Source organism: Paramisgurnus dabryanus, chromosome 23 (genome assembly GCF_030506205.2).
Source record: "Paramisgurnus dabryanus chromosome 23, PD_genome_1.1, whole genome shotgun sequence".
Lineage (NCBI taxonomy): Eukaryota > Metazoa > Chordata > Actinopteri > Cypriniformes > Cobitidae > Paramisgurnus > Paramisgurnus dabryanus.
The window spans coordinates 5,140,393-5,164,818 of NC_133359.1; the positions used below are offsets into that span (position 1 = coordinate 5,140,393).

Sequence of the window (24,426 nt, forward strand, 5' to 3'; positions counted from 1 at the left end):
AGTTATGGGAGCTTACATAACATTACCCTTTATATTATTTTACATACAGTATTTTGAATCTCTGTTAAATCAATAGCCTTTTATTTAAAACACAAAACAAGAAAGTATTAGTAAAATGAAATGGAAATGAATCATTATTAGTATTGTTTATACTTAATATTTAGTATTTACTAAATAGTTTTTAAAATTATTTAGTATTTACATGTTACATTTACATGCATTTGGCAGACGCTTTCATCCAAAGCATTACAAGGAAAACATTTTATCAGTATGTTTGTTTTTTAAGATCAAACCCATGACCTAAGCAAAGCTTACACAATGCTTTAACAGGAAAACACATTTTAACCAAAATAATATTTTTTAATAGGCAAATGATAAAACTAGCAAATTTATCCTATATAAACAGTGTTTCCCACATGAAATGTACTTGTGTGGTAGCCGGTGAAAAAGGAAAACGTTACCCACCGACAAAAAATGATCTACTATAAATGTGACAAACAACTAGTTATGTGTGAGGAATGGGAAAGAAAGGTGATTTAAGCAATTTTGAGCGTGGCATGGTTGTTGGTGCCAGACGGGCCGGTCTGAGTATTTGCTAAGTTACTGGGATTTTCACACACCACGATTCAAAGGGTTTACAAAGAATGGTGTGAAAAGGGAAAAACAGCCAGTATTTGGCAGTCCTGTGGGCGAAAATGCCTTGTTGATGCTAGAGGTCAGAGGAGAATGGGCCGACTGATTCAAGCTGATAGAAGAGCAACTTTGACTGAAATAACCACTCGTTACAACCGAGGTATGCAGCAAAGCATTTGTGAAGCCACAACACGCACAACCTTCAGGCGGATGGGCTACAACAGCAGAAGACCCCACCAGGTACCACTCATCTCCACTACAAATAGGAAAAAGAGGCTACAATTTGCACGAGCTCATCAAAATGTTGCCTGGTCTGATGAGTCTCAATTTCTGTTGAGACATTCAGATGGTAGAGTCAGAATTTGGCATAAACAGAATGAGAACATGGATCCATCATGCCTTGTTACCACTGTGCAGGCTGGTGGTGGTGGTGTAATGGTGTGGGGGATGTTTTCTTGTCACACTTTAGGTCCCTTAGTGCCAATTGGGCATCGTTTAAATGCCACGGCCTACCTGAGCATTGTTTCTGACCATGTCCATCCCTTTATGAACATGATGATGGCTACTTCCAGCAGGATAATGCACCATGTCACAAAGCTTGAATCATTTTAAATTGGTTTCTTAAACATGACAATGAGTTCACTGTACTAAAATGACCCCCACAGTCACCAGATCTCAACCCAATAGAGCATCTTTGGAATGTGGTGGAACGGGAGCTTCATGCCCTGGATGTGCTTCCCACAAATCTCCATCAACTGCAAGATGCTATCCTATCAATATGGGCCAACATTTTTAAAGAATGCTTTCAGCACCTTATTTAATCAATGCCACAGAGAATTAAAGCAGTTTTGAAGGCGAAAGGGGGTCAAACACAGTATTAGTATGGTGTTCCTAATAATCCTTTAGGTGAGTGTATATTTACATTTATAGTTGAGCATTTAGCAAACGCTTTTATCCAAAGTATCTTACAAAAGCGAGGAAAACATCAAAGCAAGCATATACATCTAAAATGGCACGAGGGTGAGAAATTATGACAGATTTGGCATATTTCGGTGTAATATTCCTTAAATATAATATAGCAAATAGTATATACTTTTGTCATTCAGTTATGTCCAACAGCTTCACAAAATGTCACTCTTTCATGTAATGTACTTGCTTGTGTGAGCAAACCTTTAAATTGCATCTGCTGCTTATTGATATAAATAGAGATCAGAAAGGTTTTTTACTGTATACTTACTGTAACAGATCCTGGTCTGTGAGAGCGGTGGACTGTAGCAGATGTAGTATATGTGAAGACTCGGAGGAGCTGCTGAGATCTTCCCTGCAGCTCTTTGCCGTCTTCTTGGACAGGCTGGAGCAACTGAGGGCCAATTCAAGAGCGTCCATCCAACAGCGCCCTGAAGCAAATAAACAATCAAAGCTATTCACCGCAACCCTCACGAGTTTGTGTGAAGACTACACATGATACATCTACATGCAAACCTCTTCTTTTCACTGTCGGCAAAAGTATTTCTGTATGCATGAGGTGCAGGGCCGGACAAACGTACGGCACCGCCTGAAACCTCTATCCATTTTTTCCTCTTTATAGGAGACCTGATGCTAAAAAGTATGAGTGCACCAGAAAACTCATGACAAACACTTTATATCTTGCATAATTATTTATAGATTTACATGAATTGAAAAGATAAACTTTAAAAATAAACTGAAATAATCAGATTTTCTTATATTAGTCGAGAAAGATAAACATTTTTACTTTAAATATAGCCTCATCTTGCTCGGTTTTAAGGTTTGGTGTGTAAAGCAACGTGACATTAGTGTTTGTCATCCTATTTCACTGCCTGTTGGAAAAAATCTGTCTGTTTCTGGGAAAGCTGTACTGTTAAGAAAAATAGCCAAGCTCCCCATCAGTAAATGCTCACCATCAGACTCAGATGCTGCCCTGAAGATAAGGTAACTACTAGGCAGGGGTTGTGTGATGGATCCCACGTTCTCTCCTTTAGGACCCTAAATAACAAAACAAATAATAATCATTCTCTTAATCCATTGTTAACTCTTTCCACACCATTCATGAGTTATCTTATCAATTAAGAGAAAAGATTTGCAAAACAACAAAAAACGTGTTCCTGATGAATTTTTATGTTAATTTGCAATGCCACGATTATCCACTAGATGGCACTTACCCATTTTATATAAAAAACTGAAGCTTAAACGTTATTTACTAATTTTAAATTCTGTGTATGTTTAGGTAATCGTTCTGAATCTGATCTCTAACAAAATTCCTTCACAAAAATGCAATTATTTCAGCTTTTAGCAAAAAAATTATTTTTAAAGAAAAATACCCATATTTAAGAGTTTATAAGCAGGACAAAAAAATATAGATAGCATGAAACGTTTTTTTTCCCGTTTTGTTTGTTTGTTTGTTTGAAAGCAGAGAGTCTGTTCTTTCATTTGATATATTTGTATGTTTATATATTTTTAGAAGAAAATTTTCCTGGAAGGCATTTTGTTAAACTTTTGTGAAAATCACAAAAAATGGCAGGTTAATGGGCGGTACCCTTTCAAATAGTACATCTTTGTACCTAAACAGTAGTGATGCACCGATGTATCGGCCGTCGATATGTATCGGACGATTTTGATGATTTTGAAACCATTGCAAAAGCCCGTCAAAGGCCAATACGATAATTTATTATTTATTAATTAACTAACTGCGTGAAGGCAATAAGTTGCATGTTGCATAATTTAATTTTTTTTTTTAAATAATTAAATACTTCCCAAAACAAAATAAAATCTGTACAAATTATAGTTTGTCAGACGTGCGATGGGGAATTTTTTTAAAATTTCGTAGTTAATAACGTGAATCATGCTGTCAAAATAAGAGTATTTCGGGAAAATGTCTGCGGTCTGGGCTTTTTCAAAAATTTGCCAACATTTTGTCTTACTTTGTGCCTCTCTTATTATGTTGGTCAGTTAAATGTTAAATTTATCCAATTCATGTTCAGTAAAAATAATTTGATGCAGAAATAAATTAGCTAATAGGACAACTGTATAGTATTGTATACAAGTGTTTAATATTTGTATCGGCCAATAGTTGTCTGTTTAAACAGGTATCACCCCCCCTCCCCAAAATAATATCTGCGCGTCCCTACTAAAGAGGTACTTATTGCTACCAAATGTTATACTAAATGGTACATAAAAAGACAACCTGATCTCACGAATTTCCGTGGCATAGTCACGGAATTTTGTGCTCATTTTTCCGTGGCATTCTCACGGATCTCCGCATTTTTCCGTGGCCCTGCTACGGACTGTCTTTTTCCGTGGCATTCTCACGGATTGGTTACTCAACTGTTTTGTCCTATTTTCTTACCATTTTCGCTTCGGTTTAGGGTTAGATTTACATGAAATGACATCCCTACCCAAACCCAACTCTAACCCCAACGCCAGGCGACAATTGTTTAAAGTTTAGAAAATATAAAAGAATAAATCAGAAAAAATTATATAAACCAATAGTTAAAGTGACATACTAATGCAAACACCAAATCTAACCCTAAACCGAAGCAAAAATGGTTTGAAAATAGGAAAAAGCAGTTGAGTAACCAATCCGTGAGAATGCCACGGAAAAAGACAGTCCGTAGCAGGGCCACGGAAAAATGCGGAGATCCGTGAGAATGCCACGGAAAAATGAGCACAAAATTCCGTGACTATCCCACGGAACTTTGTGAGATCATGTTGTAAAAAGACCTTTTTAACAGATGGGTACTGCCCCAGAGACAGTTAGGGATCAGTGTATCATCTTTTTGAGCAGCTGTCAAGTGTTTCTGTACTTGCCTTCATGGCCCAGATGGACTTCTCCATAGGGTGGTAGACTTTAAAGCAGAAGCCGTCTTTCTTTGAGGGTCTTTCGATAAGTTTGCAGGCGTTCAGAAGGATCGTTCCCACCCAGTGCTCCGAATCGGGAGTTTTATATATGAGAAGGATGCCTGGCCTCAGTATGCACCACAGTTTGGTCCAGCTCTTCAACGACCCGCGGATCTGAGACAGATTCCCAGACGGACGTCTTAGATACGGTTGAGCTATTGCCAAATGACCGATCACGGTCACCAGATTAACAATTGTGTTTGTTTTACCTTTAGCCAGTTGGACATGATAACCACACTCGGGTCCTTAAGAGCACTGAATATATCTTTTGCAACCCTCTTCTTTTCCTGACGATAATTCATTTTCTGAACCTGGGATATAAAAGTGAAGATATTATGGATTATACCACGGGATTGTTGAATGCTTTGGTTAATGTTTCATGGGTATGCATTATTTTTTATTTACCCACAACTAACCTGACAAATGTCTTAAAATAACCACCGGTTATGCTGCATTACCACCTTGGGTGTGCATTATTTTCGAATAATTTAATGGCCTGTCATCAATTATTCCTTACTTATTCATCATAAATGACATTTCAAACAAAACCTTTGTCAAACACTAGAGGGCACCATCTACAACAAAAGGGCTACTATAAAACAAAAAACACTGCAGGCTATCTTCTCAAATGACTAAATGATTTTTCTTGTCCACTTTTTGGCTAAAAGGAACGCCTATAAGTAAGAAACTGGAACACTAGTGGGAAGCAGATCTTACCTTTAGCGATTCTTTTCTTGCCAGCTTCTCTGTGGGCGAGGAAGACTCTTTCTCCAAACCAATAAACACTTTGGAGTCCGACTGTAGAGAGAAATCAAAAATGATTATAAAAAATAACAAAAACATCATCAACTTTGTGTTTTTACTTCATTTAAAATCAACATCAAAGCAAAACAAAATTTCTTAATAAATAAATAAATAAATAAAACCATGTTTACAGCATCCATTCAGTTTCTGATGTACTGTATAAAATCAAGTTAATCTCACAAAAAATCTGTTTTCGCAGCTAAATATGTGACGAATCTGAGGTAAAATAGTTACCAATCGTTGCAATCTGTTGATTTTAAATTAATAATCATTCAGCGTTATTCCCTGAATGAAGATGCAACCAGCTATGACTCTTTTTAACACTACAGAAACTGTAAAAGGCAGCGGGTTAAATGTAGCAGGTGTGTTTGGTCAGCTGTGGTTGTCAGCTGAAGATCAGAGGAAAAGGAAACGGCTCTGTTCTCCTCTTACACCCAAATTAACCTACAAACCCGTGAATGCAGACGGGGACTGCAGTAACACTGTAGTAAATGCCATATGCAAATATACAGTACGTGTTTTATAAACCCACAGGGTTCCCACACCTTAGTAAACTTCATATCAAGAACCTTTCAAGGACTTTCCAGGTCCAATACCCTCAAATTCAAGGACTAAATGTGGGGACACATTTCAAGTAAGAGCAAGGTTACATCGAGTTAACTTTTTAGATACATTGTTGCAGTTCCCTTTCAAGGGAACTCGCGCTGCGTCACTGCGGTGACACTTTGGGGACGCCTCCAAGGGTAAGTGCGTCTGAATGTGTATATCAAATTTAACCAATGGTGAGGCTTAACCACAAAGACAGGGTGACGCAGGAGCCAGAAAGATCGCTATCTGAAATATTGCCAAAGACGGCATTAAAAGGAATGTAGGAAGTATGGCAAGGGAGACGCAGCGTCTCGTTCCCTTCTCAGGGAACAACAGTTACATACGTAACCCGAAACGTTTTCATGTGTCAAACACAACTATGCAAAAAAGCATTTTTGTACAGTATGAATCAACCTACACGCATACAGAAAATATAAGCATTTAAACTAAAGCACACAGTTTAGCATGTGTGTTTAAAAAGTCTAGATTTTTTATGATATTATCCCACACTACACAGGGAATAACTCTTGTATAAAACAGATTTAAGCACTTTCAATGACCTGTATCTATGCATGCATATTTTCAAAAACTTCCCATGGCCTTATATTATTTTCCCCAGATTCACAAACTTTCAAGGATTTCAAGGACCTGTGGGAACCCTGAATACAGTATGAGTAGTTAGTAGGTTGCCTGAAGTGATCAATTAACGTGCCATAAAAATCCAGTATAGTTAGTTTGGTTTCAAGTTCACTGGCCTGAACTAGACTAGCTGGAGCAAAAGTGTTTTAAAGGTGAAATTTGTCCTAGAGGGGTTTTCCATGCAAACTGTCTAGCAAACAAAGCACAGCAAACTAATTTAAGCATCGCAGCTAAAAAAAGATAGAGGAAAAAATCAGCAGTGGTTGATTTCACTAACTAACTGGTTGCATTTGGACGACTACTAGATTATTTGACTGCTGTGACCCGTACTAATGTTTTAAAGATGACTCTTTTGCAGACTTGCTTATATAAGATCTTTCCAGATGAAACTTTTGTCTCGCTGGCACATTTCGTTCATTAAAAACACATGATACAGACAGCTGCATTTTATGTAGACTTGAAACATGAGATTTGATTTAATAAAGCTTTCAGTGCAACGGAAATAAGACAGCAAAGTGGATATGGGAGACTGTAATTGGTTGAGGCATAATTGCAGATCATGTGATTTTTCAAAGGGCTTATAAATCCTTTGAGTTACAGTATTCCTGTAATTCAGTGGTAGAGCATTGCGTCAGTAGTAGCGCAAGAGGTTGGGGGTTCACTCCCAAGGAACGCATATACTGATAATGCACATTGTAATGCACTGTAAATTGTTTTAGATAAAAGCATCTGTTGAATGCATGAATGTAAAGCCATGAAAATATGTTTTTTTCGATCCAGCAGTTTTTTGGGTCATATCCAATCATATTTCATGCATGCAATAAGATCTACGCACCACACTACTGGGCGATCGGGCGGGGCTGACCTCATCCTTCATTATGGCCAAACCGTTCCTCTCCGTTTCATTACCTGAAGAACACACACAAACACAAGCACGCGCGCACACACCCACATCGGCACACAAACAAGTCATTAATACCAAGGGAAATATGTTAAGGAAATGAATATCATGGGAAATAATGATCTGAGAATTGAAAAATGCATAGATTTTACAATACAATAACACATCTATTTGGAAAAAAGATCATTTTAGCAGTATATAAAGACATACAACAGGTCAAAACTGCAATATGTAACTTTTTTAGTTAAAGTCCCCCTGTAGTTAGGGATAAAAATTGGACCGATCATTGCGATACAATACAGTATCGGTTATCTCCGCCAGCTATGCAAACTTTGCTGATACATTAAAATTTTCTTCAAAGCAATTACAATTCGATATGATTATATAAAGACTTACAACAGGTCAAAACTGCAATATATAACTTTTTTAGTTAAAATCCCCCTGTAGTTAATAATTTTTAGGGATGTAAATCAGACCGTTCATTGTGATACAAAAAAGTATCGGTTATCTCCGCCAACGATTCAAAATTTGCCGATACATCAAACTTTTCTTCAAAGCAATAGCGATTCGATACGATTAAATAAAGACATGCAACCATCAAAACTGCTATTTGTAACTTTTTAAGTTAAAGTCCCCCTGTAGTTAATAATTTTTAGGGATGTAAATCGTACCGTTCATTGCGATCCAATAAAGTATCGGTCATCTCCGCCAACGATACAAAATTTGCCGATTAATCAAACTTTTCTTCAAAGCAATAACGATTCGATATGATTTTATAAAAGACATACAACCATCAAAACTGCAATATATAACTTTTTTAGTTAAAGTCCCCCTGTGGTTAATTATTTTTAAGGGATGTAAATCGGACCGTTCATTGCGATATAATAAAGTATCGGTTATCTCCGCCAGCGATGCAAAATTTGCCGATACATCAAACTTTTCTTCAAAGCAATAACGATTCGATACAATAATATAAGGACATACAACCGTCAAAACTGCAATATGTAACTTTTTTAGTTAAAGTCCCCCTGTGGTTAATTATTTTTAAGGGATGTAAATCGGACCGTTCATTGCGATATAATAAAGTATCGGTTATCTCCGCCAGCGATGCAAAATTTGCCGATACATCAAACTTTTCTTCAAAGCAATAACGATTCGATACAATAATATAAGGACATACAACCGTCAAAACTGCAATATGTAACTTTTTTAGTTAAAGTCCCCCTGTAGTTAATAATTTTCAGGGATGTAAATCGGACCGTTCATTGTGATACAATAAAGTAGCGGTTATCTCTGCCAACAATTCAAAATTTGCCAATACATCAAACTTTTCATCAAGCAATTACGATTCCATATGATTAAATAAAGACATACAACCGTCAAAACTGTTATATGTAACTTTTTTAGTTAAATTCCCCTTGTAGTTAATAATTTTTAGGGATGTAAATCGGGCCGTTCATTGCGATACAATAAAGTTTTGGTTATCTCCGCCAACGTTGCAAAATTTGCCGATACATCAAACTTTTCTTCAAAGTAATTATGTTTCGATACAATTATATAACGACATACAACAGTTAAAAACTGCTATATGTAACTTTTTTAGTTAAAGTCCCCCTGTAGTCAATAATTTTTAGGGATGTAAATCGGACCACTCATTGCGATACGATAAAGTATCGGTTATCTCCGCCAGCGATGCAAAATTTGCTGATACATCAAACTTTTCTTCAAAGCAATTACGATTAAATGTGATTATACAAAGACATACCACAGGTCAAAACTGCAATATGTAACTTTTTAGTTAAACCCTGTAGTTAATAATTTTAAGGGATGTAAAACAGACCGTTTGTTGCGATACGACACCGTATTTATTATCTCTGCCTACAATATTTGCTGATACATTTAACTTTTCTTCGACACAATTACGATTCGATTACAATTCGAGGCAATTAAGTCAATTAAAGAAGACACGGAGAGTGTAAAAATAACGGTACCTCATATATTTAATTGATGGATTGATCCATCAGTGAAGTTTTTTCAGGGACAGTAATTTCTTTGTATTTAAAATAGCTTGAATGTAACTCTCCACCCTTGTCTCATTTATTATACGCAGATCTATGAATATGCAAATTAGTCCCTGCCTCCAATCTTTTGCACCACCTCGGACTATATATAGTCTCTTCCGCCATACAATATAGTTTTCATTTTTTATCCCCTTTAAAAAATCGCCACGTTTTATTTTGTGCCACCATACCTTCTAGTGTAACTACTCATGTAACAGTCTTTAAATTGGAAAAACATGGAAGTGTTTGGTGACTTCTAAATTCATCCCTGTTTGGATCCTAAGGAATGAATGGGGCTAAGCTAAATGCTAACACATTCACGACGTGCTGTGCAAAGATGAAGCGCACCATTGAAAAAAGATAGGTATGTATTAATTCATCTAAGTTGAGGTAAAAACATAGTAAAATATTGAGAAATGTGTTTTCCTTTAAGGATGCAGTAGTTTGGCAGATGTCTGAATAGAATGGATACCTGGGCTCAGCGGGTACAGCTCATTGTCTCCACCGTAGGACAGGTTGCGGGACAGCGCGCGCGGGTCGATCTTGGGAGGGGACGTTGCTGTGGGACATAGTGAGAACCGTCTGCGGAACAAGTTCTCCTCTTTCATTGCGTCAGCCAGTCTGCCCACCTGCAAGAGACAGAAGCGATATAAGTATGGTTGGTGGCAGCATAATGCACAGAGATACTAATGCAACATCAAACAATCTAACATAATGTCATGGCTGCAGTGTTACGCAATAGCACATAATCAGCAATGGAAAAACTGTGTGTGTGTGTGTGTCTAAGTGAAAGTCATGTACTGTGTGTGTCTGCGCCAACCTTGATATAAACTGTTTCCAGGATTCTTATGCAACATAAACATTGACTCAAATGAAAAAGCAGCCAAGAAAATCAACAAAGCAACGAGTTCTCTAAAATATTTAAACTTCCAATAGAATAAAAATTGTATTTTTATGTAACATTGCAGTGTTTATTATAAACAATTTATCATGTCATAATTTTTTTATTCATGTGCCCTCATAAACTTCAAAGTCTGTAAATGTACTTCCGCCTTCTTGTGGCATACATTCTCTGAGGATGTCGGTAAGATGGCTTGGAAGGGAGCATCCGGTAACTCCGCCCCCTCCAACTGCCAGTCTGCTGCCAGTTTTATTTCTGAATGAAATGACTACTTTTCTATATCGAATCAAAGCACGGTGGAAAACACGAGCCATGCCCACTATTTCTCACGTGATATTCTGTTTAACTCGGAAATACGGCAAAAAACTGGCATTGCACTGACCAACTGGCATATGACATCAACAAGATCAGCAAGAGCGATTCGAAAGCACCATGTATGACATCAAAAGTACTGTAAAAATGATTTGAAAGAACAACGTATGACATCAAATACAGCGAGAGCGTTTTGAAAGCACAACGTATGACATCAAAGTACCACGAGAGCGTTTTGAAAGCACAATGTATGACATCAAAGTACCGCTAGAGCGATTCGAAAGCACAAAGTATGACATCAAAGTACCGCGACAGCGTTTTGAAAGCACAACGTATGACATCAAAGTACAGCAAGAGCGAATTGAAAGCACAACGTATAAAGTCAAAGTACCGCGAGAGCATTTAGAAAGCACAACCTATGACATCAAAGTACAGCGAGAGCGATTCGAAAGCACAACATATGACATCAAAGAAAGCGAGAGTGATTCGAAATGACAACGTATGATGTCAAAGTACCGCGAGAGCGATTCGAAAGCACAAGGTATGACATCAAAGTACAGCGAGAGCGATTCGAAAACACAACGTATGACATCGAAGTAAAGCAAGAGCGATTCGAAAGCGCAACGTATGACATCAAAGTACAGCGAGAGCGATTCGAAAGCACAGCGTATGACATCAAAGTACCGCGAGAGCGATTCAAAAGCACAACGTATGACATCAAAGTACAGCGAGAGCGATTCGAAAGCGCAACGTATGACATCAAAGTACAGCGAGAGCGATTCGAAAACACAACGTATGACATCGAAGTAAAGCAAGAGCGATTCGAAAGCGCAACGTATGACATCAAAGTACAGCGAGAGCGATTCGAAAGCACAACATATGACATTAAAGTACAGCAAGAGCGAACTGAAAGCACAACATATGACATCAAAGTACACTGAGAGCGATTCGAAAGCACAACGTATGACATCAAAGAAAGCGAGAGCGATTCGAAAACACAACGTATGACATCGAAGTAAAGCAAGAGCGATTCGAAAGTGCAACGTATTACATCAAAGTACAGTGAGAGCGATTCGAAAACACAACGTATGACATCGAAGTAAAGCAAGAGCGATTCGAAAGCACAACATATGACATCAAAGTCCCGCAAGAGCGATTTCGAAAGCACAACGTATGACATCAAAGTACAGCGAGAGCGATTCGAAAGCACAACGTATGACATCGAAGTAAAGCGAGAGCGATTCGAAAGCACAACGTATGACGTCAAAGTACCGCGAGAGTGATTCGAAAGCACCACATATGACATCAAAGTCCCGCAAGAGCGATTTCGAAAGCACAGCGTATGACATCAAAAACAGCGAGAGCAGTTCGAAAGCACAACGTATGACATCAAAGACAGCGAGAGCACTTTGAAAGCACAACGTATGATATCAAAGTACAGCGAGAGCGATTCGAATGCACAAAGTATGACGTCAAAGTACCGCGAGAGTGATTCGAAAGAACAACATATGACATCAAAGTACAGAGAGAGCGATTTCGAAAGCACAACGTATGACATCAAAGTGAAGTAAGAGCGATTCGAAAGCACAACGTATGACATCAACAACAGCGAGAGCAGTTAGAAAGCACAACGTATGACATCAAAGTACCGCTAGAGCGAATTGAAAGCACAACGTATGACATCAAAGTACCGCTAGAGCGAATTGAAAGCACAACGTATGATATCAAAGTACCACAAGAGCGATTCGAAAGCACAACGTGAGACATCAAAAACAGCAAATGCGATTCGAAAGCACAGCGTATGACATCAAAGTACCGCGAGAGCGATTCGAAAGCACAACGTATGACATTGAAGTACCGCGACAGCGTTTTGAAAGCACAACGTATGACGTCAAAAACAGCGAGAGCGATTCGAAAGCACAACGTATGACATCAAAGTACCGCAAGAGCGATTCGAAAGCACAACGTATGACATCAAATACAGCTAGAGCGATTCGAAAGCACAGCGTATGACATCAAAGTACCGCAAGAGCGATTCGAAAGCACAACGTATGACATCAAAAACAGCTAGAGCGATTCGAAAGCACAGCATATGACATCAAAGTACCGCAAGAGCGATTCTAAAGCACAACGTATGACATCAAAAACAGCGAGAGCAATTCGAAAGCACAGCGTATGACATCAAAGTACCGCGAGAGCGATTCGAAAGCACAACGTATGACGTCAAAAACAGCGAGAACGAATCGAAAGCACAGCGTATGACATCAAAGTACCACAAGAGCGATTCGAAAGCACAACGTATGACATCAAAAACAGTGAGAGCGATTCGAAAGCACAGCGTATGACATCAAAGTACCGCGAGAGCGATTTGAAAGCACAACGTATGACATCAAAGTACCACAAGAGCGATTCGAAAGCACAACGTATGACGTCAAAAACAGCGAGAACGATTCGAAAGCACAGCGTATGATATCAAAGTACCACAAGAGCGATTCGAAAGCACAACGTATGACATCAAAAACAGCAAGAGCGATTCGAAAGCACAGCGTATGACATCAAAGTACCGCGAGAGCGATTCGAAAGCACAACGTATGACATCAAAGTACCACAAGAGCGATTCGAAAGCACAAAGTATGACTTCAAAAACAGCGAGAGCGATTCGAAAGCACAGCGTATGACATCAAAGTACAGCGAGAGCGATTCGAAAGCACAACGTATGACATCAAAGACAGCAACGCGATTCGAAAGCACGGCGTACGGCATCAAAGTACAGCGAGAGCGATTCGAAAGCACAACGTATCAGCAATGTTTGATGGGAACACAGACGCACAATGTTGGCAGTTTTTTGCTGAATTAACTCTACACCAGTAGTGGCCTAGTGGTTGGAGAGCTGAGCTTGTAACCCGAAGGTCATTGGTTCAAGTCTCAAGCGACTGAGGTGCCCAAGGAATGACACGCATTACCTTTAAATATTCCCTTTATAAATAAATAAAGTTAAATGCTATTTTTTAAATTATAGTTTTAAATCAAAAGGTCTGAGCTTACACACAATGACACAAATGAATAAAATTCAGAAATCTAAGCAACAAGAGGTGTTAACGTCTGAATCAAGTTTTCAGTGTCATTCCTTCTCATGAAACCGAGCTAAAAATAGTCTTTCTGCTGCAGTGTGGGTCTGACGGGGATGTGGGAATTGCTTTCTGTGAGATGCAGTGTAACAAAAACTCCCCTCCACCTCCCATTCCCTTTCTAGAGCGCTGCAGGATTAAGAAGTCCCACCCCTGATCTGGCCGGCAGCCAAATGAGCAAATCACAGCTCAGAGGCACAGCTGGAGGATGAAACAATGCATTTGATTGGCTGCACGTCTGGTTGCTGCTCAGTTTGCTCTCGTTGTTTACGAACCAATGCAGAGCAGAGGTGAAAAAACATCCCGTGCATACTAAACAAATAAACAAATAAAACACCTGGAAATTAAATAAAAAACTGAAGTTCTGAAACATTGTATGCTAATATCATCTCTTGCATATCTGGCCAACAATAAAAAGCCTTGTACTATATACGCCCAATTCAAGCAAACAGCATACGTCCATTGTTAGATGTTTCCACTCATAACTGCCAGCCATAGTAATGTTGATGAGGGTTTCTGACCCCGCATGCCTGTACTATGATCCACTCTGGTGATCTTCAAACAGAGCCGAGCAAATAAATGGCAGAAACTTGTCCGAGCGATGCCAAGCCACAATTGTGCAGAGCCTCCCAAGTGTCCTACCGTGACCCCGGCAACTCCGTATTAAACTTTAGCTCTCCATGGCAGCTTCACAACACTCCCATAGGAGACTCACAAGAAAACAAGCCTGGCAGCTGCCATTTTTAAGCAAAGCAAGCAAAGAGACCACATCCAGAGAGGATCTGATGGCATATGACAGCTACAAGAACCTCAATTGAAGAGACAATGAAATTGTCCTAATAAATGTACTTTTAAGTTTTGTGCAATCTGTTTTTATAAGTTAGCGTAGTAGCTAAAACGTTTTGAAAATGTTGCGGATTCAAACAATATTATCTGTTTATGCACAAAAAAGTTTACTTTAATACATGACACTGACATTATTAACGGTTGAACGATGATTTTATACCGATATCATGCAAATGCATACATACCTTACATGCAAAATTATTTCTTTATGAAGATTAAGAATGTATTGTGATATGTGACCCTGGACCACAAAACCATTCATAAGTCGCACAGGTATATTTGTAGCAATAGACAACAATACATTGTATGCGTAAATTTATTTTGTTATATGCCAAAAATCGCTAGGATATTAAGTAAATATCATGTTTCATGAAGAACCGACCGTAAATATATATAAAAATGTATTTATTATTAGTAATACGTATGTGTTGCTAAGGACTTCATTCGGATAACTTTTTTGAACCTTCAAATTCCAGATTTTTAAATAGTTGAATCTCGACCCAAATATTATCTAATCCTAACACACCATAAATCAATGGAAAGCTTATTATTTATTCAACCAGATGATGTTTAAAGGCGGGGTGCATGATTTTTGAAAAACACTTTGGAAAAAGGGAATTGGGCCGAGTACCAAAACACACTTGTAACCAATCAGCAGTAAGGGGCGTGTCTACTAACTGACATTGCTGCCTGGATTGCGTACATGTGGGGCAAATGCATGCATATATTATGAATTTATCCACTTGTGAAGCGCAAGAATGTAATTTAACTCTTTCCCCGCCAGTCATTTTTTGCAAAGTTGCCCGCCAGCATTTTTTGTGATTTTCACAAAAGTTTCACAAAATGCCTGCCAGAAAAATTTTCTTATTAAAATATATAAACATTCAAAATATTATATGAAAGAACAGACCCTCTGCTTACAAAAAAAAAAAAAAAACGGGAAAAAAGTTTCATCCTATCTATATATTTTTCTTTGCTTATAAACTCTTAAAGGTAGGGTAACAGATTTGATCCCGAAACATTTTTAGTTATGCTGGTTAAAAGTCTCCTCACATTCTGATAGCAATCACTGTGTTAAGTTGTTTAAATGTATTTGTAAAAATTGATGTCATCTGTGAAAGGCGTAGGACCAAAAAATGTTCAACAAATCATAGATTTCGGTCCGAACGGACGTTTCCTTTTATGTCCCTCATACGTAAGCGTAATTTGAATTCCCACCGCGCAGCGAGTCCACGCAGATACCATACGTCATCGGCGCGTTCACGTGCGCTCTGGCTATAAACAGCGAGAACAGCAAACTTTTCTGCTGAATTGACAAGCTACACAGGAGCAACAAAACTAAAGACATCTTTTATAACAACAACAGCAAAAACTGCCTGGATCAGCAAGAGCAAAAACCCAAATTAACATCGGTAACTTTACTGCTTTACCGCGAGATGCAAACAGCTACAGGAGGCAAAGGGTCTGAAAGGGTCGTTGCACTGTTTATTTTGGTAAGGTAGGTACGCGATATGTTTGTATTGAGATGGATTCAGATATTCTACTTTGATGAAACGTTGTGTTGCTTATGAAATTTGTGTTCGTTTTCCGGATTAGCATAACGATATAGTTACTACGTCTACACAATCGAACGTGTGCTTAAACTAATTCTGATTAGGGATGTCAATTTATGCAATTTCCCATATTCGATGATCATTTAAATTAACGATCAATCAATCGAATAATCGTTAACAGTAATAGTGCAATAAGCCTTAACTGCAGTGGCATATAGCCAATGACATAAAAGTGTGCATAAAAACGACAGCTTCCTCACGCGAATTAAAAGATTTTATTTTGTCTAAATAACATGCTAGTGGGATTGTAAAATGAGTCAATGTAGTTGTTGTTTTGATAAAATCATCAATTTAAACTTATCTCGTAATGAAATATAATTACTAATAGGGGTGGGCGATATGACCAAAATCTTCTATCACGATAGGATTAATTTTATATCATGATAACGATATGTATCACGGTAGAGTTTTTTATGTTTTAATAAGGTTTAAATCTTTAATACCATAGAAATGTTCATAATTCTCACAAAAAACATATACAAGCATAGAAAGAAGATAAAAACAAACAAAACTCAAGCTCTCTGAAGATACACAGTCAATAAGAATGATAATAAATAATTATGCATGCATGTATGTATAGGCCTATATATATTTTTATTTAAGGTAGAAAAGTGATTTAATCAGGAGCAGTGAGAGATTTTTTTCTCAATGCTGTTTGATTAACACGAGTGACAGACAGGAGCAAAATTAGGTAACTTCCCCTTTAAGACCAAAGTCCGGATCCAATACACTGTTACACATGCGCTTTCTCTTTTAGCTGTTTACTTTCTCTTAAGACCTTACTGGTCGTGTTTATGATGATGCTTGCAAAGACGGGAATTTTGACGCATATGTGTATTTAAGGCCAATAAAGCGGGAAAAATGCTCACGAGCTTAATAAGCAGAGGTCGCGCGACTTGCGCGCTCCTCACAGACAGAAAGAGCAGCGGTTGCGCGACTTGTCCGCTCCTGACACACAGAAAGAACGCACGCATACAGATCTGTTGTCTGTGTTTCAATGGCTTAAAATAACTTGTTTTAAAACTGCAGTGCTTAAATACGTGTACAAACGTTACGTTTTCGCGACCACACGCACAGGAGCGTGACGTGGGCACGTAACCTCGATAGAAACGATAGTCCAAAATCTCTACCGGTTGACAAATTTCTACCGGTTAATTTTGTCTACCGGTTTATCGCCCACCCCTAATTACTAATAGACACAGTGTATAACTCCGCCTCACATGGGCACTCTGCAACAGACGCATTGAAAGTCCATGTCAAAATAACAGTTTTATTATCATCAAGTGTTATTTATCAAGTTGTTTACCTCGCTTTCCGAGTCGTTGATACACTGTTTGTAATTATATCCAAGAAGCACACGAAGGGCACTTTTCTCGTCGTCACCTCAGCTTAGACGTACTTTCAGCAAAGATGCATATATTACGGAGATGGCAACCTTCCATTAGAAAACACGCAGCGCCTCAGCCAGTCAATAATGATGATCAGTGATATATGTTGCGGGCATTCAGGGTGTAACGACAGTCAGTTACAGTTTACATTTGACAGTTTCTTGCCATAATTTAAGATTACATTTTAATCTGTTCATTAAAAGCGGCTTCTGGTCTCCTTCTCTGTATATAGCAGCGTTGCTATGCTAATCTTGCAGGCTTCCCTGAATAGGGTCTTTGCTTTCAGTATCCTAAACGTATTTGCATTTTCTGCATCGGACCTTCTCAGATCCACTGCGGATGTCATTTCGTTGCGTTGGCAGCCAGCCAGCCTCGTCTAGCATGACGTTAAAAAGCACATGCGTGTGCTTGGCATCAAGCATCGTTGTGATCATAGCTAGTAGTTTAACTTTTGCGCGCTCGCTTAATTTTTTTTTCTCCGACTGTATGTGTTTTGCGCATGCGCCGCACACACGTGCATGATCTTGTTTTTCAACAATCGTTAAGTTTTATCGAGTAAATTCTTATCGACAATTAATCGAAGATCGATTAATTGTTAACATCCCTAATTCTGATGTAAACCAGTTGTTTATGTTGGTTATTTTGGAAGTGTTATTCACTTTGTACTGCAAAGTTTTCTCACTGGTGAATGAGACATGAGACGTGACCGTCTGATCTGTGTGTGTTCATGTGTTTGGAAAGAGGCGTGACTTTGGATGGCGATTTGACTTGAGGGTGGGATCGGGATTTCATTGCTAGGCGGCTACCGTTAGCATTTTTCAAAATGTGTTACCCTACCTTTAAGTATGGGTATTTTTCTTTAAAAATATATTTTTAGCAACAAGCTGAAATAATTGCATTTTTGTGAAGGAATTTTGTTAGAGACCAGATTCAGAATGAGTATCAAAACATACCAAGAGTTAAAAAAAATTGTAAATAACGTTTTGGCTTTAGTTCGGTATTGCAGATTTAAATAAAAATTTAATCAGGAACACATTATTTTATGCAAACGTATATTCTCTTAATTGACCTGATAACTTGTGAATGTAAGGGAAAGAGTTAATATGTGCAAAAATATACACTTAAAATCTTTATTAAAGGTGACATAGAATGATTGAACGGGATATTTACCCTTTTTCTGTGATGTGACATGTAGACAAAAAATTTTTTGTTTGGGTCTGTAATGCCTTAGAAGCTTCCTAAAAACCTCTCTCAGATAGCTCTATTAGGGTGGGGGATTTTAAACAAGTGGTTTTGCACCTATTTGGCTCCCCCTACTGGCTTAACTTGCAATCTCATTACTGATTGGCTGACTTCGCTGCCACTCAAAAAATGTAGCCAATTATTTTAAAGTGGAGGGGCAGTGAGATGCCTGTGATGTCATAAGCATCAGTTTTTCAGATTGGGCTGTTTTCTGGCTGACATTTCTAAAAGAGGAATTTCTATAAGACTGAGATGTTTAGCATGTCTAGCACTTTGTGTATGTTCGTGAATGCGGGTAGACTACCATTATTCAACAAAGACAAGGAAAAAAATGGTTTTTCATTCTCTATCCCCTTTAACTCTTTCCCCGCCAGCGTTTAAAAAAAAAGTTGCCAGCCAGCGCCAACGTTTTTCATGATTTTCACCAAAGTTTAATGCCTTCCAGAAAATGTTCTTCTTCAAATAAATAAACATACAATATACCAAATCAAAGAACAGACCCTCTGCTTTCAAAAAAAAAAAGTTTCATCCTACCTTCAGTGGTTCTTTTGTAATCAGCTTTTGAATATGGGTAGGTTTCTGCAAAAACACCACATTTTGAGCAAAAAGCAGAGATAATTCAATTTTTGTGACAGACTTTTCATAGAGATCCCATTCAGAGCGATCTTTAAAACAGACACGGACATGCAGCCGCTTGCCATAGGGCAATACTTCCGGGTTTAAAAAGTTGCGGAAAGACGGAAATACTCGTCATTGGCGGGAAAGCGTTTTCTCTTGATTGACAAGATATCTCGTCAATGGCGGTGAAAGAGTTAATAGTTTTTTAAATGGCTATCAAGCAAATACATGCATTCAGTATTCAGGGGTTACAACGTACACAATGTAAACACCCATTTACACTAAATACAAAATTGAAGATAAGCTGTGTAATGTGCTCAATGATTTTGTACGTTCTTGTATCAAGTATATACAAAGGCAACTGTAAAAAGTCCTTGCATGGGATGATTTTATTTTAAATTGTAGACTAACTGTGGCCCATTCAAAAATGTCTCTGGAAAGTTTTTGTACAACCAGTTTAAAAAAATCTTTGCTAATACTTGTCCCCTTACTGTACAGAATATACACAGAATACTCAAAGTTTATGGCTCAAATAAATAAGCTGTTAAAGTGACAGCAACAAAAGCAACAGTAGATAACTTGACACACAGCTAGCTGTTTCAATGTAGCCTTGAGCAAACCCATTAAATCTCATCCAATATCCATTAGCTTTGTGACATGATCCTGTTTGACAACTCAAAGAATGTTAGTGTTAAACCACTGGACTGCCCGGTGGCCCGACGGACTTCACGCCTGCTGGGTGCAGCTAATCTCCACTCTTGTTGGGGTTTTAATCCTTAACTCCTAGCAATGGATTTAAGGCCTCGCCAAATGACCCATTTACTAATGTTGAACGCACAGCAGCAGACACGATCAAGGACTCTCACGAGAAAAGGTTTCTCTGACACACATTATGTGGTGACCTTGTTTTCGTCCCAAAGCTTTAACTCAAGCAGAAGAACTGCATGTGACTTTGCAGGTTGGGAAACATAAACATTAAAGTCGAGAAGAATCAAACTCAATTTACTACAGTTAACATGCATCTAAAACAACCTTTTTGTTTGTCATCAATCCCTTAAAAGGATTAGTCAATTTTCTTTAAAAAAATCCAGATAATTTACTCACCACCATGTCATCCAAAATGTTGATGTTTTTCTTTGTTCAGTCGAGAAGAAATTATGTTTTTTGAGAAAAACATTCCAGGATTTTCTAATTTTAATGGACTTTACTGGACCCCAACACTTAACAGTTTTAATGCAGTTTAAAATTGCAGTTTTAAAGGACTCTAAACGATCCCAAACGAGGCATAAGGGTCTTATCTAGCAAAACGATTGTCATTTTTGGCAAGTAAAATAAAAAATATGCACTTTTAAACCACAACTTCTCTTCTTCCTCTGGCTATGTGAAGAGCCAGCGCGACCTTACATAATACGTCATCACATCAAGAGGTCATGGATGACGTATCGAAACTACGCCCCAGTGTTTACAAGTGTGGAGAAAGAGGACCGTTCCGACGTTTTTGTATGTGGAATGATACTAATTAATGTCTTTGTGTCAGTTTATTGTTTAAAATGGTCTGCAAATGTGCGTTTCATATATGTAACACGTGACCTTTCGAAGTCATTACGTAATTAAGTGAGGTCGCGCTGACGCGTCACAGGACCGGAGGAAGAAGAGAAGTTGTGGTTTAAAAGTACATATTTTTAATTTTTCTTGCCAAACATGACAATAATTTCGCTAGATAAGACCCTTATGCCTCGTTTGAGATCGTTTAGAGTCCTTTGAAACTGCAATTTTAAACTGCATTAAAACTGTTAAGTATTGGGGTCCATTAAAGTCCATTAAAATGAGAAAAATCCTGGAATGTTTTCCTCAAAAAACATAATTTCTTCTCGACTAACAAAGAAAGACATCAACATTTTGGATGACATGGTGGTGAGTAAATTATCAGATTTTTTTTTAAGAAAATGGACTAATCCTATAAGCCTCCCATCCAACCACATGGCAAAATTCTGGTATGACATGCCTTTTTTCTTAAGCCAGTAAATCTGATAAATAAAATATTTTTCACTCACAAAATTCATATTTCAGAGGCTTTTACAATTAAAAAAATAATTTTTTGTTCTGTAATAATGTACAAAAATACATTTACATTCATGCATCTGACAGACGCTATCATCCAAAGCAACTTGCAGAGCATTTAAGCTATACATCTTATCACTACGTATAGCTTTGCATATTTCCTGGGATCAAACCCATGTCATCAAATTAATGCTCTTTCGACTGAGCGACAGTAGTCAAAACTAGCTGAGTTTCATAAAAATAATAGTATCTAACTTGTAACTTTTAAACTGGTTAAACTGGCTATGACATACTGTACACCTGACGTTGTTGACAATTTGGCAAGGCAAAATAAAGGCAATACCTTCATATTAGTGGTAGATGTGTGAGGTTGAAGTTTAAATCTATAGCTGACTCAAGTTTTTAAAAGCCTGAATGGAGGGCAGGGTGGTATTTTGGGCCTCTCACATGGGGAAAGACTTGCTTCCCACTAAGCAGTCTCTTTAAATAGACTGACTGACATCATGGCCCTTACCATCTCAGCTCCACTAATGATGTGTTCTGCCTCTATGACCAATAACAAGGTCACCCAGGTTTGGCTCGTACCCACATCCGGCATCTGAGCAGTGCACGGTCTTGCTTTCTTGTTAGAGAAGAGGCAATTACAGTTCCTCAAGAGACTTGATGATGTGCTATTTAGGGACATAGCCACTAAAAGAACGGTGCAAATACTGTTTCTGAAGGCTTGTGTAACCCTTTCCATACAAAAATATATCTTGGAAAAAAATAACTGATAGCCATGCAAATACACCTACATGCAAAAACATCATTAGCTTTCAGATTTCAATAGTCGCACCCTAGGTACTACAGTACATACTGTAATGTCATCCTTTCCAACCCAACTCTAAAGTCAAGATTGGAAAACTGGATGCACATTAAAACAATGCTATTGTGGCCATATGTGTGATTTGGCCCAGAGGTTTTATTTATTCACTGGCGTGTGATTCATTTAAAAAGTCATCTAATGATGGTGTGTTTGTAATTCACTTCTATTTTGAGCAGGTCACAGTGTCTTTCAATCATAACCTAACATCTATTTAACACAGATTTGAATGTGTCTTATGTAGGTCAAAGCAAACGAACAGGAATTTAAAGACTTCCGCAAAAGACCTCCCTCCCTTCCACCGCCCCACTTAACATAGTTTACTTTAAAGGACTTAAGTTTCTAGTTTTTTTCCAAGATTATGGCTGATTTCAGCATTCCCAGCAGAATTACTTGCAATCAAGGCCAGCACTTAACATTAACGTCTGGGTACAAACATATGCGTAATAAATCTGAAAGCCATTGCAAATATCCAGTACAATTCTTTCCTTTTTTCCCCATATTCAACCTTGTTGACCGCTGTTAAGACACTGATGTTTCCGGACGAAGCTATCAGTGCATTTCATTGTATCTTTTTATATGGTTTATAAACACATTTATGATATTTCGATATAGATTAATTTGTCCCCCGGCCGTTCACGTAAAAAAAGTAAATGCAAAATAAGAGTATCAAAATAAGAAGCCTACATCTCTTCATTATTATTTTGCACATGATTTCAAATGACATCATACAAACCAATTTTGTTGTTTTTTCCACATTTAAGGGAAATTTTTCATTACCGCAACTTGTCCTTGACTGGATTTAATTTAATTAAAAAATTTAAAAAAATAAAAAGCTTCAGTGTATGTTAAACTACAAACATTTACAGTAAAGAAACATGTGGTATTTGGTGATCATTGGTAAATGTAGAGACAATAATAAGGAATATAAATGTCTCCAAGACCAATTTTCTCATCCTCCGCAACAATTTTCAATCATTGTTTAAGCCCTCAAGGAACTAACATTTTCAAATAATTGACTGTGACACTCAAGATGGCTACCAGGTAAGCAGTTCTTATTTTTTCTCTCCAGATAAAAGTTGAAATTTTGTTTGTCAAAGTACCTAGACAACTTTTTAGTTCTCATTACCGAAACATGACTTTGTAAATGCATATTATTAATGTAATATCATGTTGCGGTAATGATAACTTTTGATAATGAGAATCTAAAGAATGTAAAAAATATTTTCCTTTAAAATAAATCCTTTAAAAAAATAATTGTTATTGTAAGTTCAGACCTTAATTTTATATATTCAAAAAAATGGCTTCAAGGACTTTAAAAAATTTCTGATGATGGACACCTTCTAAATCTGGATTCTATGAGAATCACCCATTTCCAATATTTCGATATAAATTACAGTGTCCCGTGGCCGTTCACGGCACATCTAAAAATGTGTGTTAAACGCGGGTCAAGGCGCTTCTTCCTTTCAAACCACGCTTCCGTGACGTCTTTTCCTAGCTAAGCAACCGTGAGCCACGTTCTCAGAGACAGCAAGGAAAACAGAATGCCTGATCTGATTTAAATACCTTATCTGTACCTCGCGTCAAATAAAATCATTTGGGACTTTGGAGTGTTTGCCCAAAGAAAAGCTGTCACAAGTACGAGAAATATCTTTAATTTTAATTTCTCTTACCGACTATCATATGGAACATTAGTATCATTTAACCTCTTGAAAAGCACCCCCATTCTGGCCCGAAACCATGAAAATACCTACTTTCACTAAAAGGGCTGTTTTTACTAAACCATTTATAGTATAAGCATAACTGTGGTATCATTAGATAGAAGACACTTAGAGCTTCGTTTTCCATGTTTCAAAATTATTTTAAGATAAAAATTTAAAAAGTTAGAGAGGCTGAAGTACATTGTAATAAAATT

The 24,426-nt window shown here is 37.7% G+C and overlaps 1 protein-coding gene across 1 annotated transcript in view; it reads right to left on the reverse strand.

The window, feature by feature from the left end:
- osbpl5 (oxysterol binding protein-like 5) overlaps nt 1-24,426 on the reverse strand; it is a 56,514-nt gene that overhangs the window by 14,898 nt on the left and 17,190 nt on the right. The window contains exons 2-8 of the mRNA XM_065292229.2: nt 10,013-10,169; nt 7,415-7,488; nt 5,266-5,346; nt 4,758-4,859; nt 4,459-4,662; nt 2,553-2,637; nt 1,871-2,030 (exon numbers count right to left, since the gene is read on the reverse strand). Of these exons, the coding sequence (XP_065148301.1) occupies nt 1,871-2,030; nt 2,553-2,637; nt 4,459-4,662; nt 4,758-4,859; nt 5,266-5,346; nt 7,415-7,488; nt 10,013-10,148 (842 nt within the window). The 5' untranslated portion in view covers nt 10,149-10,169. The remainder of the gene's footprint in view (nt 1-1,870; nt 2,031-2,552; nt 2,638-4,458; nt 4,663-4,757; nt 4,860-5,265; nt 5,347-7,414; nt 7,489-10,012; nt 10,170-24,426) is intronic.